Below are 18,961 nucleotides of genomic sequence, written 5' to 3' on the forward strand. Positions count from 1 at the left end.
GCATTTCGGTGCTGCTCACAGTGACTCAGTCAATAAACCCGTTAATAACTGTTGGGTACAATTAGCCTTGTGCTGCTGTCAGTTACCCTGTCACTGTGTAATGTGACTGTGTTTATCATATACTGCTGAGACTATGACAGAGAGAGGGGCTGAGCGTATCAATACGCTGTGTGCAGCTGTACAATGAAATGAGTCAAACTTGCAGTGATGTTATGGTGAGTGGACAAAATTGCAAACTGTGCAGAATTCAAAGGGATTGCCTAAATTTTGTATGAATTGTTGTGACTGCAACATCACAAAACCCTGTGGAGAATGACGAATGAGACATACAAACTCAATGCAAATGCAGTTTGCAGAAACATACACTGGGCTGAATGTTAATCCCATCCCAATGGGATCTGAGGATGAATCCAATCTGCCAATCAGAAGCACATGCCTACACAATTATTAAGCTTTATTCTCACAGGACTAGTATTACCAGTGGGCCTCTTGATTTAGGAAATGACCACCCATGTCTGTGTTTTGTGTGGGCCATTCAAACGGGATGTGTATTTTACTCAGATTTCCTGACATTATCCCCCTGGATGTGATGTGCACAGTCATTTGTAACTCCACTTAACACGACATAGCACCACTAGCGGTGATGTAGTGGTGCTTTCTATTTTACAGAAATTATTTTGCCACACATTGTCATGTCATTTGAGCTTGCTCTTTCTGCAAATGGGTCTTCATGCTGTGAAATGAGATGAGCCTCCTGAATTTGCACACAAAATGCTGTCAAAATGCTGTTATAATTGCCAATGCAGCCTCCATAATTCTTGAGCTGAAAAGAGGCCGGGAGAAAACACGAAACATAAATAAACCTAAATCAGAGAGATGGCGATTCGCACAGGACAAATATTATCACATGACCTCTGTATTTGGTGTAATATGGTAGGTAATTTGTAATGGGATTTTACTTGATGAATTACAGACATGGCTGATTTGCACGGGACTAAGATCACAAATGACCTCGGCAATTATTGCAAAGTACTGGAGGTCCCCGGGTAATACTGTTCCTGTCCAAATAGGGCTTTTGGTTGCCTGTTTACCTGTGTGTATTCCTGTTTGTGTTCTGATTGATTGCCTGCATACCTGTGTGTTTTCCTGTTTGTTTATCTGTACTCTCCTATGCATCTTGTTTTGCCATTGTGATTTACATCTCATTCTTGCTGCCATTTCGCTCCCTCAAGTCTCTTCCTCTTCCAATCATTCATTAGTTCATGTGGGATCAAACTGCTTTAGCATCCCCGAAGTACACCTAATGCAGTGTTCATTTTATAAAAAACAATATCTGTACACGCATATGCACAGATCCATACACACACCTTTAACAGTGGAAATGCCCTAAAGAGGAATGATTGCATTTTCAACTTCAGTAGGGCAGTACCTGATGTATGCTGGGTGGTGTAATTCAATTGCCAGCCTAATTGAGACAAAAACACCTTCACACAACATGGGAGTCTTCTAATGCTTCACAATTACTGGCACTTAATATGTTCAGGGTAAACTACTTTTCATTGACAGAAAACAGGAAGCACCATGTAAATAAACTGAGGATGAACAGCTAGCCCTTATTTAAGATTTGCTGATCAACAGTTTGACAGATATTTGGGAGTTTAATGTGCCAAAAAACCAAACAAAAAACCAACCAAAAAAAGTCAACCTACAATTACCGCCTAGCAGTTGTATGCTTCTGCAAACTAGCAAAGTTGCGCCATTGTGCCATATTTAAAAAAAAATCTCTCGAGCTAATCTTGACATATCATGCTTACAAGAATAAGACAAGCGAGGTCACAGTGACCTTAACCTACGATCACCCTATTCTAATCAGTTCACTGTTGAGTCAAAGTTGATGTTTGAGCCAAATTTGAAGGATTTCCCTTAAGGTGCTCATGAGATATCGTGTTTATTAGGATGAGACAGATTACTTTACAGTGACCCTGACCTTTGACCTATGACCACTAAAATCTAATCAGTTCATAGCTGAGTCTAAGATGATATTCATGCCCAATTTGAAGAAAATCCCTCAGATAGATGGAGAGATATTTGATTCAAGAGAATGGGATGGATAGACATATAATAAAAACACAATGCCTCCGGCCATGGCTGCTGCGGGTATGGAGGCATAAAAACACTGCAGCTTGAGAGAAAGAGGGTGCTGTTGCCATGAGAAACATATCGGGGAAAAAAATCAAGTTAAACACCCCCTGTTTGCAGTTCCAGTGTTTCTCACCTTGATAACCAGATCAAATCTGCGGTGGAGTTCTCTATTGATAGGCTTTAGCAGCAGGAGCTCCGCTGTGGTACCATTCAGGCTGAAATATTCTGCATAGGACTCTGGTTTGCCTGAGAGAGAGTGGCAATAAGACACAAACAGTAAGAACCGAGCAGAAACAAAATATACAAAGATTGGGTAGTGTGTGTACGACACAGGGAGAGACATCAGTAATTGGTTTAAGAATCAATATAAGTTTGCCTGGTGGGTGTCTTGGGGGGGAATAAAAGATGCAGGGATGGGGCAGGGGGGCAGAGCTAGAAAGCGAGACGACTAATGCTTCCAGTTTTCTCATCTCTGCTCTCCACAGGTGGGGATGCACAACACATATACACACAAACATATATGGTGCTTTACAATGCTGCATTGCTCTGTGGGGAAATCAAGTTCTGTTGAGAGGAGCAGCAGCACAAACATGTGCACAAGGCAGCACCATTCCCCCGACATTTGTGGTTACGGATGTTTGTGTGAGAGATCTTTTTTAAAGGTATACTCTTGTGACCACCAATCAAGTAACTTGGCAGCAGTCTGTTCTTTGAATTAATTGTCGTCCAGAGGAAATACAAACCACTGATCATATATTATCTAACAAAGGCCATTAGAGCAAAACCGATTTTAAAACACTGAAGCTTCCCTGACTGCAGTGGAAGAAAAGTATTCAGATCCTTTACTTAAGTAAAAATACTAATACTACCCTGTGAAAATACCCTGTTACAAGTAAAAGTCCTACATTGAAAATTTTATTTAAGTTAAAGTAAGTAAGAATATTCAGGAAAAAGTACTTGAAGTATTAAAAGTAAAAGCACCCACTGAAGAAAAATCTAAAATCAATAAAAGAAAAAAACAAAACACCCACAAAACTCCAAATTATGAAAAAATCAAAGAAAAATAACTAAATCAACTAATCATTGCAGCTGTACTTGTATAAACTGTAATCTATAACAAAACGTCATATTTTATAAACCCTTCTTGTGTTTTTTATGCAAAAATCTTAATCTGTATAGTAACTAAAGCTGTCAGACAAATGCAGTGAAGTAAAAAGTGCAAAAAATCTCTCTGAAATGTAGTGAAGTAAAAGTAAAAAAAGACTTAAAAAGAAAAATACTCTAGTAAAATAAAAGTAGCCTCCCTCAAATTTGTACTTTAGTGTAGCACTTTAGTAAATGTACTTAGTTACCCGACTGACTCTCAGCTGATATTAAGTCATGTTTAAACAGTTGATCTTTAAGGAGCTGCAGAGTTGCAATGGATTTTTTTTGCCCTTTGTGACACTGTCTCTCATAATCCTCACTCAGACCAAGATTAGTTTCACAGGAGGAGTCTGGGAAATGTAATCAAGTCACTGTCAAGTCATGTCACTAAATTTTTTATGCAGATCCGCAGGAGTAAAAGTCAAAGTTTTTTGTGGCTCTGCATTTTCAAACAGCAATCAAGATGTCTTGCAGCGATGGTGCACTGTTGCTGCCATAAATCACTTTCAATTTAAGGTGCTTATGAGGCACACAATTCCATCGCTGTAACTCTGGAAACATCTTATCCTTTGCAAACTGGCTATTAGCATCTTCTTAACAATTACTTCACATATAGCATTACTCTGCTGAGTTAATCCTGCATCTAAACATTTAAGTGCCCTCCCTAAAAACTTTATAATCCCTTATAAATCCCCGAGTTAAGGCCCCGAGTTAAGGAGCAACGGGACCGAGGATCTGCATTTGACGAGATTCGGTTCCATGAAGCCCCATGTAAACAGATGTGCTGATGTCACTCCAAATTGCTTTATTCTCTTTATTAATGTAGGTAAATGGTACATAAAATAATGTTGTACTTTTGTGTGGCCATTCTTGAGGGCTTCCTCAAGAAGACAACACTGGAATTCTGTATGTGTCTTCGCTCCAAACGTTGTAATTTTGACATCTTACTCTGGTAGATTGTGTATGTTTCTGTGCCAGGTAGTCAGATATACTGATAAAATCCTTATTACATTCTAAGCCTATATAATGTTATATTGCAATACAGCACATTTTTGGTATAATGAACTCAAAAACTGTTTTCAGATAACAGAACAAAGTAACTGCTCAACAAGTTGCCTTATCAAATTTTTGCAAATATTATACAACTATCCACTAATACCATGGAGACATCCTGCCTATTGATTTGCATACAGCATATGGTTTAACAGTGTTCACAACTATCAGACACTGGAATTAAATTATTTTTAAGACCTTTTATAGGTAATTTTTAACCAATTTTAGAAAAAAAACATTTTTTTTTGTTCAAATATTGCAAGTAAGTATCAAGGTAAATGGAATATATGTAGGTCTGTGCAAAGGTAGTACATAACAGGCTTCCCACACGTTTTCGTGGACAAATTTCAAAATTTGACTTGACATGTCAATGACCCATAATAACAATATTCACTTGCCCAGCAATTTCCAAATTATCACATCTAAACTCTATAAAAACATAACTTCAGCAAGCTGCCATATATGGAGGGAGAGATGGAACATGGGGAGGAAATGAAGAAAACATCACACAATAACACGTGTAACATTACATGGATGGTTATTCATGCAAGATTGCTGTGACATGAAACAAAATTCTAAAACTTTCAATGACTTTTACTAATTCCATGACTTTTCCAAGCCTGGAAAACTTGATTGACTTTTTTCCAGGTTTTGTATGACCGTGGGAACCCCAAGTACAGTACTAGTTTCAGTGGTAGGTTTAAAATTTTCTAACATCAGAAATGTGGACTTTCATGAGAGAGCTTGTCTCATTTCCAAAATAAATTAAAAAGATGGATAAATGAAAAATAAATGTTTGTGACGATTAAGACCTCATCAATTCAAATTCAGACACTGCAGACACTGTGGTCTAAATCTGTGGATGGCGCATAAATGTATTGTCTCCAGTGATGGGAGGGTTACATATGAAATCTGATAGATTATAGATATCTAGTTACCCTTACAAATGTAAAAAGTTATGTAACTATTTAAATTAATTCATTAAAGTAATGTAACTTAGTACATTTGATTGCTTTTTGATTACTTTTCTTACAAATGTTTTAAACAGGGTGATAAAGTGGTGAAGACCTAAAAACATACGTGCATAAATGTTGCGCTTAAATTTGTCTCAATGGCTTTGCTGACCCGCATTGTCTCAAAATATACCAAAAGAAGGCATTCCTGCTTGGAAAAAAATGTAAAGCAACACAATGAACGTTTTATTCAACATATAAACCTTTTGCTGAAACTATTTTTCATATATGCAACCCTTTTTGTAATCACTAACATTTTTATCAGTAACTGCAATTTAATTACATATTTTTTTCTAAGTAACTGATTTCAGTTACATTTATTTTTAAATGCTATTACTGTAACTAGTTTTTTCCCCAACACTGACTGTCTTACTGAATATTTTAGTGTATTGCCCAATACTAATACCAAACAATCATAACTTAACAAAATTTAAACCTACCAATGAGGATGGAGTATAAAATCCCTGGCCTGTCCGAGGGAGGTTGTATGTTTCGGTCTTGGTCAACAGCTTGAATGGGTGGAGTCACATTGACGGGATTCACCTTATTCTGGAAACAGAAGCAAAGAGAGCATTTCAGTTTAATATCACAACCATTACTGACAAATATTACATAACAGATAGATTAACATGACATTCATCAGAACTGGCAAAAACAGGATTTGTACTTAGGAACTTGCATCACCATGGCGTAACAACTTTGCTTAAACTTTGGGTGGTTTATTTTGAGAGTGAACAAGAAAAAAATAAAGACAGTCTGAAACATAAAAAAGCAAATAGCAAACTTGAACTTATAGAACATTTTCAACACCAGTGCCAGCTTTAATTAATAACAGCTAGTGCTTAGAGAAACAGCTACAAAATGGGAAGGGAATGGATATTAAAAAAATATATCTTGGTGGTCTGTCCCACTCAGTTTTTCTAAGGTATAAAAAAAAAGCTTTGCCTGAGCTATTTATTTATGTAACAACAAGCTCTGAGCAAGCCGGCAAAGCAAGAGTTGGAGGAGTAGGAGAACAAAAACACTGTGGTACATTTTGAATTGCACATCGAGCATGTGCGCACGTGCAAACCCACACATTCAATTTTGTGGACGTGTGGAAAGAAAAAAAACATCATCACATTCAGTAAAATGAAACCATAACAGAGAATAACAATCACGACCTATTTTTTATTGTGCATATGTACTGCTTTACACACACACACACACACAAAGGCTGTATGAGTCTGCAGGTGTGGATCCCTATCTGTATGCGAGTGTGGCCAGGCTATAATGTTGACTTATAATAGCGTAATATGCTGAGCTGTGGGTAATACGAAGACCCCCAATGGGAGAAACATTACATGTCTATGGGATAAAATCTACAATCACTAAAGCTATAAAATGTCAAGCCAAGCACACCAGCAAGACCGCACATATTCCCAAATGTGCATGAATGCGAGAGCACACACCCACACAAACACTCACATATGCGCTGTACACGACAGTGCGCTCCTCCACCTGCTACGATACAATACTTTACCACCGCACCTGTCGTGCAGCACTTAAAATCTACTAGCCGTCAAGGAGCTATATCTCTTTGCCTGTCCCTGAGAGAGGAGAGGAGGGGGACACAGGCAGAGAAGAAGTTATGGCGAGTAATGAAGTGGAGTAAAAGAGGGTGTAAATATATGGAAGGGAGATGAATCTGCCAGGAGTTGAGGGTAAACAGGGAGCAGAGAGAGATGTAAATGCAGCAAAGAAGAAAGGGGGAGCCGCAGAGAGACAGCCAGGTCACTGAGAACACTGAGGATACTACAAATTGTGTCATTAACAATGACAGTCATCTTACAAACACACCATTTTACAATAGACAAAAGACAGAAACACTGACAACATTATAGAAGTATAAAAGCAAAGCAAGTGTCACAAGTGACAGTGAGCAGAGAAAGAAAGGTCCTGTGGTGAATGTAAGGTGTCATGAGTTCAGTTCTTGAAAATGAGAAGATTTGGGGGGTTTTTTATATTAAAAAGTTCCACCAAGTGTCACCCATTCTAACGATTAAGAGCACCAGTATTGTGCCAAATACAGTAAACCAGGGGTGTCAAACTCATTTTAGGTTTGGGGCCACATACAACCTGATTTGATGTCAAGAGTTACAGTTTACAATTTTTGATACAGCTTGATTTTCAGTACGGGTGTAGTTTGAGATGTCCTGAACTCAAATATTTCAGTTATTATCTAGAATTGCGAAGCAATGTTTGTTTTGTTTTTTTCTAATAGTGCATCATTCAATGATAGAAATTTGACAATGTTTAATAAAAATGCTTTTTTTTTTGTGTCTATGTATAATCAGAGATGTCCTCAACTGAAATGTCCCCCCCCCCCCCCCACCAAAAAAAACACAAAAAAGTCAAAGAATAAAGAGGTATTTACTTTTTACTCTACGGGCCATATGTCCCCTGCTGTAAACAATCAATATCCGTGATAATATTTGTGCTCCTGTAAGGTTCCTTGAGTGCTCTGAAAGGCGCCCACAAATAAAATGTATTATTATTTATTATTATAATATCTGCTTTTAGACCAACACTTAAACCCTTTCTAAGATGGCTCAGCAGAAGTTATTCATTTATAAAGACCAAAGAATTCCATTAATATGTTAAATGTTTCAAGTGCTGATATGCAATAAGCTCAGTACATTTACTTTCATCTTTACCTCTAAAAGGCAAATTCAGTCCTTGAATGTCCACAATATCCACTCCAGAGTTGACCCATCTCCTTCAGACCACCTCACCTCAGAATACTAAAGAAATAAAATAGCTAAGTCTCCTTCACACTTGTTCCTATTGAAATCTTTGCTTAAGACACACATATTGCACACACTGACTGGTTAGTGTGGCTAACACCAATGAGAGCTGCAACTAATGGTTATTTTCATTATCAATTAGAGCTGTAATGATTTTTTTGTATTCGTACAGAACATTCACTGTGCAGGGGTCACGGTTCAGTGCATGCAGACCATAGACCGTATAAATATTGATGTAGCGTCCGTGACATTACCCATGTTTTGTGAACTCCCGCTTTGAAGCCTTGAGTTTGTCATTTTTGGCTGTGGCCAGGTTGCTTTTTGGAACCAGAAGTGACCATATTTGGGCAAGAATGTGGAGCTATGGAGGAGCGAGGTGTGGCTCTGACTCACAGACCGTAGGGACGCCTGGAGGACAACTTGTCGCTCAAACAGTCTTTACACAGTCCCTTTAACATATATATAACTTTGGTCTGAAAGTGTAAATGGGTGAGTTATATAAAAAATCACACCCCCTGCAGAGTTGTCATGAGTGTTAAAATTAGATATAGAGATCAAACTATTTTTGTACCTGACTGTAAACATGTTTATTTCTGCTATAAATTTGGCATTTTTACATGGAGGGGGGTCTAAAAGGATTTACTCTGTTTTGGAGCCGGCCTCAAGCAGCCATTTGATGAACTGCAGTTTCTGACAGTTCCACATTGGCTTTATTTCTCAGCCTCGGAGGTTAGCACTTGACACAGTCACATGCAGAATACGTGGTATGCCGATGGATGCATGTAATGTGGAACCAAAGGTCAGAAGCACAAGTTGAAGCCGGCAACTTTAAGCCATGTGCTGTTAGCAACAGGTGCCTACATAAGCACAAGCGAACTAGTGTGTGTCTGTCACACTGTTATGAGCACACAGTGTTTTGAATGCTTAAGTATAGTCAAGATGGACCTAACTGAAATACTCCTAAAGTTTTACTTTCTATTACTCTCTTTATCTAGTATTTTCAATGTCATAACACAGGAGGTGCTGTTTCCATTTTATAGCTTGTTGGGAAAGTGTTGGTTCAGTGTTTGTACAGTGTAATACAGAAGTGTTTAAAATGTTTCTTGTTTTCATAATGAAAATAGTTTGCTAAAGTTGCCAGTGGGGCAAACTGTTACATCAGTCACCAGCAAGAGTATTTTACAGCCAACATTTAACACCCAAAGCTACTGAGCTTTCCAGCAATGACAAGAATAAAGGCAAAGATTCTTACTGTAACTCCCTCAAGGACCAGAAAACCACTGGTTTAGTCATTTCTAATATATGTTGTTTTTTTTTTTTTTAAATTTTATTATATTTTATTTTTTTTGTTAACACACTACTTCTTTCATGTGCTGTTTTGGAAAAACTGGGGTGAGTAAGGGCTCGTTTACACTCAGTATTTGATGAGCATATGGACACAGATGACGGACAGAGCTTTCTCTCTGTACTGTGCATTTATTTCGTCCGTATTCATGGACGTTTCCTGAAAGCTTATGGATAAGGATAAAACACAGCAGTACCACTGGAGATTGTGGGGGCAGTGAAATGTAATTTGAGCGAGATACGACTGTAGCAGATGACAAAGACATTTTAAAAAAGGTGGAATGGAAAGAATCTGTTGGCTGTATCTATGTCAACATAAAGGATGCATAAGCATGAGGACAGTGATGTTTATAGCATTAAAAATTAGCAAATCTATTTCTGTACATAAAGGGATCATAAATGAGCTCTTGTTGAAATTTGTGAAATGAGTTATCCATTATTAACAACCTTAGGTGTAGGTAAACCAGATAAGTTGAGGAGAGCCTGAAAAAACTGAACTCATCTCAATGTGGATCCTCCCAGCGAGCAGAAAAAAGCTGGGCAGCATTTGTAAACTAGATACCGCCACACGACTTGTGCACAGATGCCGTGTAAAAATTTGGAAAACTTGGACCCTCCACAAACTAAAGATTTTATGATCAGGCCGGCTTCAAAGTAGGCACCCAAGGTTCTTGAGTTAAAACCAAAAACATGCTTTATGATGTCACTGTGACCTTTGACCTACGACCACCTGATTCTAATCAATTTTCTCAGTTTCTCAAGGCCATCTTCAGATATTGCATTCACGAAAATGAGATGGATGCAGGGTCACAGTGACCTTGACCTTTGAACACCAAAACTGAAGTAGCTTACCATTGAGTCCAAATGAATGTTTGTGTCAATCTGAAGAAATTCCCTCAAGACACTCCTCAGATATTGTTTCCACAAGAATAGACAAAGAAAAAGTCACATGACCTTGCCTTTGACCACCAAAATCTAATCGGTTCATCCTTGAGTCCACTCAAACATTTGTGCCAAATTTGAAGAAATTCCTTCAAGGTGTTTCTTAAAATATTGAATTTGCAAGTCTGAGACTGACAAGGCCACAGTGATCTTCACATTTGACGTATGACAACCAAAATCTAATCAGTTCTTTACTGAAGCCAAAAGAATGTTTGTGTTAAATTTGAAGAAATTCCCTCAAGGTGGTCTTGAGATATCACCTTCACAAGAATGTGACAGACGCATAGGCAGACAGACATGCATATTGACGGATAAGACGGATAGACAGACACGCTGAGAACATAATGCCTCCAGCCTCAGCTATCTCCAGCACGAGGTATAAAAAACCTTTACTCCCTGAGCTTTAAAGGCTTACTGTCAGAAATATGCAGGTAGACATAATCAGGAAAGCAAACACTGCAGGATCAGCAAGCAGAAAATCAGCAACAGGTATCAAGCAGACATGAATGACTCAGACATAACAACAACTGAGCAGCAGCACCACCTGGCAAATGTGTGTGTGTGTGTGTGTGTGTGTGTGTGTGTGTGGTGTGTGTGTGTGTTTGTGCGCGTGCGTGCCTGTTTTATATACTGGGGAACTAATGAGCAAATGAGCAGCAGCTGTGCAGGCAGGTGGCTGATCCCGAGAGCAGCGGTGATCAATAGAGGAGGGAAAAACCCCTGAGGGGCGTCTATTGGTCAGGTGAGGTTTTGTGTCAACCCCTGAGCTATACAGCAGCACATGGTAAGAACGCTATTTGTGTGTTGCAGCGGAGACACAGCACTCCCCTATCACATAAAAAAATAACATTTCCACAATGCAGTGCGCCGCAGTGCTGCAAAGTTGTAGTCCGTTTTTTAAAGAAGCGACAAAATAAATCTATGGCATATTGTGCGATAGTCTATGATGCTTTGTTCATCTTTTATGTAACTTGTAGCCAATTAATTGCCTGTCTGACGTACTGACAAACTAAACGATTGGTCAGGTCTCCCGGGGAGTTGCTTACTGTAGTGTTCAATAATCTATTTCTTTCCCTTGCAGCTATAAATTTCTGAGTTGCAGATGCAGCAATGTTTTTGAAGTGCATGTGTGAACATGGCCTGACAGCCAACTCCTCGGCATAAATGACCAGCATCTTGGTGTGTATGTGTGTGTGTGAGAAAGAGAGAGAGGGAGGAAGACACAGAGAGAGAATAGTTGTGTTGGCTCTAAGGCTCTGAGGTTGTCATATCTTATCAGTCTGATTAGGACTCAAACTATTATAGTGCCTTGACTCTCCACTTCGTTCACTCCTCTCCTCACTTCACCTCGCTATCTTCCGTATACACCAGCAACAGCAGCTCTTTGCTGTTCTTGCCACCTCTCTCATCACATCTCCAATTTCTATCTATCCATCCATCCTCTCGTCCTTCTCTGTCCCCTGGCTTCCTCTTTTCCCTTCATCAACAGTTTGAACCCTGAGTGTAAACTGCATTCATTATACCGGGGTTCATTCAAGCAGAATGTATCAGAGTACTCGTGTCGGATGGCTTCAAAGTCTAGTCTTAATCAATCCAATGGGGCCCCTGAGAGACAACTGCTTTGAAAAGATAGAGGTGCTTCGGGCAAATCTAATGGTGGAGATCATGCTGTTGGCATAAACACGCATTCATTTAAATGACGTGACATAGTTAAAGTTTAAGTTTATGATTGTTTAAGACAAAGCTTTAGTGGTTTTTTGAAGTGCATCTCACAATTAGTGTCCCCGTGCTCTGTACATATGTGGTTGGGTTTTTCAGCTATGGTGGGTATTCCTGCCCGTGAGCTAGGGCTGTGACAGTAACCGCATCACCGCAATACCGTGCTTACATGATGCTACCCATGGTGACGAGCCCATCACTGTTAGCACCCTCTTTTTTGTCTTGTTTTTTGAGCTGATAAATTAATCTAAAGCGTGCCACTATTGGCTCTGATTCAGCAACTCTGCTTGCAGTCACCACTCTGTAGCTTAACTCAATGTTATGTTATGTATATATATATAATATATATATATATATATATATATATATATATATATATATATATATATATATATATATATATATATTATATATTACTAGAGTTATAAGAAAGATCACCATCTCTCTATACTGAACATGCAAAAACGGACTTATGTGTCTGCTGGTAACGTTCTGCCTGCCGATAGCAATGGAAGTAACTGGATGTAACTTCAGTTGTAGATTAAAAATAGGACCTGGAAGAGGAGGAAGAGGGAGTGTGAACATGCCTGGATGCAGCGAGACATGTAACGAATTTTTCAAAGTTTTATAAATATGCAACACAGCAAACAATTAGGGCTACACCCCACTCAGAATTATGGCAGTCTAACCAGATTGTTCCAAAGAGTAGCGGGAAAGTCAAGAGCACTCCCTCTGCAGCAAAATCTGGGGACTACAACCTGTCAGAAATACACTGCACAGTACACTGACCAGCAATAAAAAAAAAAAAAAAAAACCTTAGTCATCTGAGGATCTCCAAGGGATGATTTTAATCTCTGACTTTCAAGGGGCAGATACAGACATTTCATAAACCAAATGCACATAACCTGCAAATGCGCATTCAAACCGTGTTGGACTGTTAAGTCAGTCGTCCCATTACTCTGCACTGAGTAAAGAATCCAGTCTGCAGTGCAGTTCATAGACTTCACTGATAAACCAGAGAATTATCCAAGTAACATTCATTATGAACACATACATAATGCTCTTTGCGTAGGGCACCAAGTGCTTGTGGGTGCACTGTAAGGTCCAATTAAAAGTTAACACTGTAATTTTTGGGAGGGTGGGCAGTGGCAGTGAGAAAAAATCCATACTTATCACAGCCCTACACAAAGTCCACTTTTCTTCAGGTTTATCAGTGAAGTGCATGAACTACACTGCAGACTGAGGTCGCTATTAACAGACAAAAACAGAGTGACGGGACGGCCGACTCATAAAAAAACAGCAACATGTGTTGAATTTACATTGGCATGTCTGCATTATATAAACGGTGAATAAAATGTGCGTATCGTCACTGTGCTGCCCTTTTTATAAACAATAATCATCTGGTCACATCTGTCCTCACATCCCGGCACAGTCTTACCCTCTTTCTCTTCCTTGCAGGTCATATACTCATATTACTAAAGTTACATTCAGTACCTTCTATTAGACTATTGGCAGAATGTGACCAGCTGAAACCATGGGTGTTTTTGCAACTTAAATAAATTGGACTTTGGTATTTCTTACAATTTCATTAATATCCGCCACATTACATCCAACACACAGCTCCAGTGCTCGCTGATTGGAGCAGCTCCAGTCTGCAGTCATGACATGTAACCAATCAGATGAGAAGGAGTCATTTTATGGGAAATATTGGAAGAGTAGCGGGGAAATGCAGGTTCACCTGGTTATGTGTTGATCACTCAGGTGTATAAAAGTGCACATTCTAGATTGTACGGGGTAGTATTGCGCTGACCGTTCACACTGTGTAATCACCAAGATGGAGAAGACAATTATTGCTGCTGTGCTTAGTTTTGAGAGTTTTAAAATTATTTTTATTATAACTTATTATTACGGGCCTGAACCTCATTACATGGTATTTTTACTGCAGGGTTCAAGTATTGTCTGTACTTATTGACAGTGGATATTTTGACTTGTCAAAGTAGGAGATGCACAGGTATACCTAATAACGTTAAAGACGGCCAATGAAGCCAAGCCAGTGAGCCTGCATGAACACTGTGGGTGCTCCCTAAATATGAGCTTAAATCTGATGTCTGTAAATGGTCTCAATTCCTGTAGGGAACAGGGATCACAGCAGGTTTCCATCAAACTGTGCAAATTGAAATTGAATCACGACAATTTAAAAAAAAAAAACAAAAGTCCCATTTGTCGCAAAAAAGTTCTTACACTGACATAAGATGATCCTTCAAGTGATTCGAAAAGCCATATTTCACAAAATTCCAATGGAAACACTATTTTCACTTTTATGGTCACATGATGCTGTGGCTATGCTCTTTTCGGTAGGAACTGGCTCCCTTGGGCATGATGCAGCAGGTGCTATAAGAGGTGTTAATTCCTCAGTGACATTGTGGACTATCAGCTCCCAGAAATCCCTCATACGGGACCGCTCCCATGTATAAGAGGCTTGCCGTTCCATTATTTCTCGTAAACCACACCTATGCGACCATCATTTGGTGGCTACAATAGAAATAAACCTGCTAATGTTTTGAACATCCATTGCCATTCCTCTCAGAATGCTATCGTGAGAGAAGTGCATAACATCACGAGAAAAGTTGCATAACATCACTCAATAGAAAGGCAGTCATCTCACAATTGTGTTTTATCAACATTCAAAAAATTTCAACTAAATCTGTCATGGAAATCTTCTTTGAAAATCACCGCAGGAAAAGAAAAGAAAAGCAACCTCAGTTTGTTTGGATGATCCCTCTTCCCTTGACTGCTGTGATGTACAATTCAATCTACTATTATAAATACTGGAATAAGTGAAGCATCTGGAGCCAGCAGCGGTTGTGTATTGAGAGCAAATTGACAAGTGAGAAACAATCTTTGTGTTTTGATGCAACGTTTTATATCTTGCTTCACATTTTAAAACCCCTCAAGTATTTTCCTAGCATAACTTTTCTGTGTGTCTGCCTTTGCCGCTCCCTTCCTCTCTGTTTGATGCCACCTTCCACATCATCCCCCCTCGCTACCTCTCCATCGTAAACCCTGTCCTTGTCTGCGTTCACTTGCTCCCTCTCAAAACCACAAGGTGTAAAGTTGATTTACTCCTGTTGTTCCTCGCTGTGTCTCTCTTGGCTTGGAGAAAGTTGTGTGGTGTGTGTGTGTGTGTGTGTATGAGAGAGAGTGTGTACATGTGTGAGACGAGATAAGAAAGGGTTTGACGACAGAGAAAGAGTTTCCTCAGGGTGTGTGGAAATAAAGTGAGCATATGTGCGTGTGTGTGCACGTGTGACAAAGATCTCAGTATAAACAAAGAGATGAAGTAGACAATGTCCAGTTAGGCATGACTGCTCAACTGGCTTGACACTGTTCAAGGTGTGTGTGTGTGTGTGTGTGTGTGTGTGTGTGTGTGTGGGTGGGTGGATGGGCGGGTGTTAAGGCATGAACGCACTGCTAGCTTGTCACCATCAAGGTTGTGTGTGCGTGTGTGCCTATGTGTGGTAAGGGATGAATGCTCTGCTGACTTGTCAGAGTTGAGGATTTTGCCTGCAGCAACTTTGTCTCATTTACAAAGTGGCATTGTAAGTCGCTCTGGATAACAGCATCAGCTAACTGCCAGAGATACAAATGCAAAATGATAAATACAGCTGTGTAAGCATAAATGCATATCACAGTGTTGCAGACTCACTTTAATAAAAAGTAATCATCAAAAAGTTTAAAAAAAACTAAACAAAAACACTTGCTCAAACTGGGGTTGGACCAGTTTAACTCTTCAAGACCTGAGGAAACTGCTTTAATTTGTTTTTGAAAACATGGAAATACCAATTAAAGAACGTACCCAAAAAATATTTTTTAAAAAAGTACAAGATAATTAGCAAAAAAAGAGAGAGAGAGAGAGAAAGAAAACAAAAGCAAAGAAAATAAATAATTCGTGCTCATAATAATAATAATAATAATAAGCCAGAAAAAATGACAAAAAATATAATTATTTTGTAGCAATTGACTTGATAACACTGAATGTTATTATGATAAGAATACATTTTCCCTAGCTTTTTTTAAAAACAATTTTTTAAATCTACTATTTTCTTGCAACTTATGGGACATTTCTTACCAAGTTGCTTAATGTCTTTTGTCAGAGGGAAAAACAAAACCTTCAAATCATTTGACAGTTAACTGATAATAGCCTAAATGTGTCAAGAATAAATGGAGGCTAACTGATGATTAGATTCGATAAGCAGAATTGGAATCAATAAAACTGAAATGACACCCAACGATAGTTCAAACAGAAACTTAGAGAACAATCTATCAGAAAAAACACTAGCTTTTCTTTTAATTACAGAGCTGTCCAAAATCATTTTACTATTATAAACAACACACACACATTGATATTGTCCGCTGTTGGAAATAAGTGACGCAGCAATGCACGTAATCACACATACGCTGATGGAAACATGTCCTCAGGTTCTGCACCCTGCACACACAATGCAGTCCAGTATATAATACAGGGTCATAGCAAGCACACTTACCGGCTCCGTCAGCTCCAGTACATTAGCCCTATACGTGATTGGACTGCAGTCACGGGTGTTTCCCACAAGTGTACATGGTAGAAACATGGGACCCAAGTCATCACCATCCAGCACATCCACGGTTAGAGTGGTGGTGGCCGTTCGGCGCTCACTGGGATAGGGGGCTCGGTCCTAGACAGAAAGAGAGAGAGAGATTTCATTTTAATTTTGGATGATGTTGCACTTTCTTCTTTAGATATTTGCATATGTTTATCTTCATCTGCAGGAAACTCTCAATGCCTCAAAGGCTGGTGTCCACTTGACTTACCATCTTCATGTCCATTTCCACCTCATCAAGGGCAGATAAACAGACTTCTAATGTTGTTACATCTGATTCAGCAAAACAGAGAGTGCCCATAATAAAGAGAAACTCCTGTTTGTTCCTTGATCATAATTAATGACTGCTTAATCATTAGAAATTCATGGAAATGCTTTTAATAAACATTTTTTAAAAACTAGTATGAGCTATTTCTCCAGCAAAACCAAGTACAGCATTAAGTTTGATTTACAAAGTAAACTGCATAACATTGCAGTATTCCCAAACCCATCTGCAGCTTTTCAACGAGTGGCGAAAGAAAATTGAGATAATTAAACACAGAAAATAACATTCAACACCTTCCAGGTTTCATTAAAGTACAATAATTAGATGGGACAAACTAGGAAAGGGCTAGTGCCTAACAAGAAGTGCAAGCTCTTTTTTGCAGTAACATGCAAGTTGTGCATGGTCAGAATTAAAATAAAAAACATATTATGTATACTGCCTGTTTCGTCAGATAAGAAAATGTATCAACATTTAATTTCCTCCATATTCTGCTGGTTTCACCCAAAGAAATTTTATGACTTTTTGAAAGTTTATGACATTTGGGCATGATAGGTATTATGTGTAAAATACTGCTTTGCTCTCAATATTAGCGTCATTATTTTAGTGGTGGTCTCCTTAGTCCTTTCTGTGGCCTCATAAATCCTTAAGTTTGCATCTGCAGATATATTTCTCGGGATCTCACAGGTGATTTTTGTGTACTGGGGATGAAAAGAACTTTGCCCGGAGCGAAACTAACTATTAAAGTCAGTATTTCTACAGACTGTCCAGCCGTGCAGTTACAGCACTACAAATATGGCTAAGCTGTTACTTTTTTTCTTTTTTTCATTCTTTATTTACACAACAGAGTGTAACAGAGATCCAGTATTAGAAAAATGTATACAGACAGAACAAAAAGAAAGAACCAGGGGAATACCAAGTTAAACAAAAACATTGTAAGATACACCGAAATCAATGAGTTTCATGTAATGATCAATACCCTTCAGAAAAACAATAATATTTTTATTTTTTTTATTTTATTGCTGAGCTTACATTTTTGTATGAAATACTTTGAATCATTAACTAATTAATTATAAAAAAAGGTTTTGTCTTCTTTTCTTGGGTATTTTGTGTAATAATGTGGTTTTATCCTTTTTTGGTTTAAGTTCAGTGCATTTTTCACGGCTGGTGTTTATATTATAAATTTGTGCGTTCTTTGGCTGTATAATGCTGTGATGTTGTATATTGCTGTTTCAGTGCCTTTTTAGCTGGATGGCTGTATGAAAGTGTATGATGTAATGCATGGTGTGTATGAGTGTAAGTGTTCAACTTGAATTCTTTTATCTTAATTTCAGCAACATGATTTTTTTTTATTCTGAAACTTGAGTTTTTGGATCTAAATTTGTGAACACTGACAAAAATATATTCACATTCAGCTTTTCAAATTACAAATCAAGAAATTTCATTTTTTTTTTTACTTTCAAAGAGGTGTATACAGAGCAAATAAATTCAGGTACATGGTTTTCTAAATACATTTCCAACGCTATAAATTCAGGAGTTGTTTAAATTTCAATATTAAGTATTTAGAGGTTGTTCAAATAAAATATAAAATAGTGTCTTATTTGCTTGCACAGCTGATTACAGCAAAACCACAGGGCATTTCTTTGTAAAGTACTTTGGTTTTAAGTATCTATGATACAGATATTAAAGTACTATTAACTGAGGACCGATATAATTTCTGGCATTCATATCACATTTAATTTCAGCAAGACTTTGCAGTCAAAATGCTTGTATTGTATCTCGGCCTCAACATTCACATTAATGTAACAGAAACAGAAGTATTCAAACTGAAAAATACAGGTAGCTTTATATATACTCTCTTGGATTTTGTAAAGGTCTTAGGCTTTTGAAAAAACCCACACCAAAATTTGTGAT

At 38.3% G+C, this 18,961-nt stretch overlaps 1 protein-coding gene across 1 annotated transcript in view; it reads right to left on the reverse strand.

Annotated features, from left to right (window-relative positions):
- The window catches only part of LOC121959055 (protocadherin-15-like), a 185,179-nt gene that overhangs the window by 135,535 nt on the left and 30,683 nt on the right, over positions 1 to 18,961 (reverse strand). The window contains exons 7-9 of the mRNA XM_042508235.1: positions 16,690 to 16,860; positions 5,795 to 5,903; positions 2,276 to 2,388 (exon numbers count right to left, since the gene is read on the reverse strand). Coding sequence (XP_042364169.1) covers positions 2,276 to 2,388; positions 5,795 to 5,903; positions 16,690 to 16,860 — 393 coding nt within the window. The remainder of the gene's footprint in view (positions 1 to 2,275; positions 2,389 to 5,794; positions 5,904 to 16,689; positions 16,861 to 18,961) is intronic.

This window comes from Plectropomus leopardus, chromosome 19 (assembly GCF_008729295.1).
Source record: "Plectropomus leopardus isolate mb chromosome 19, YSFRI_Pleo_2.0, whole genome shotgun sequence".
Taxonomy (NCBI): Eukaryota; Metazoa; Chordata; class Actinopteri; order Perciformes; family Serranidae; genus Plectropomus; species Plectropomus leopardus.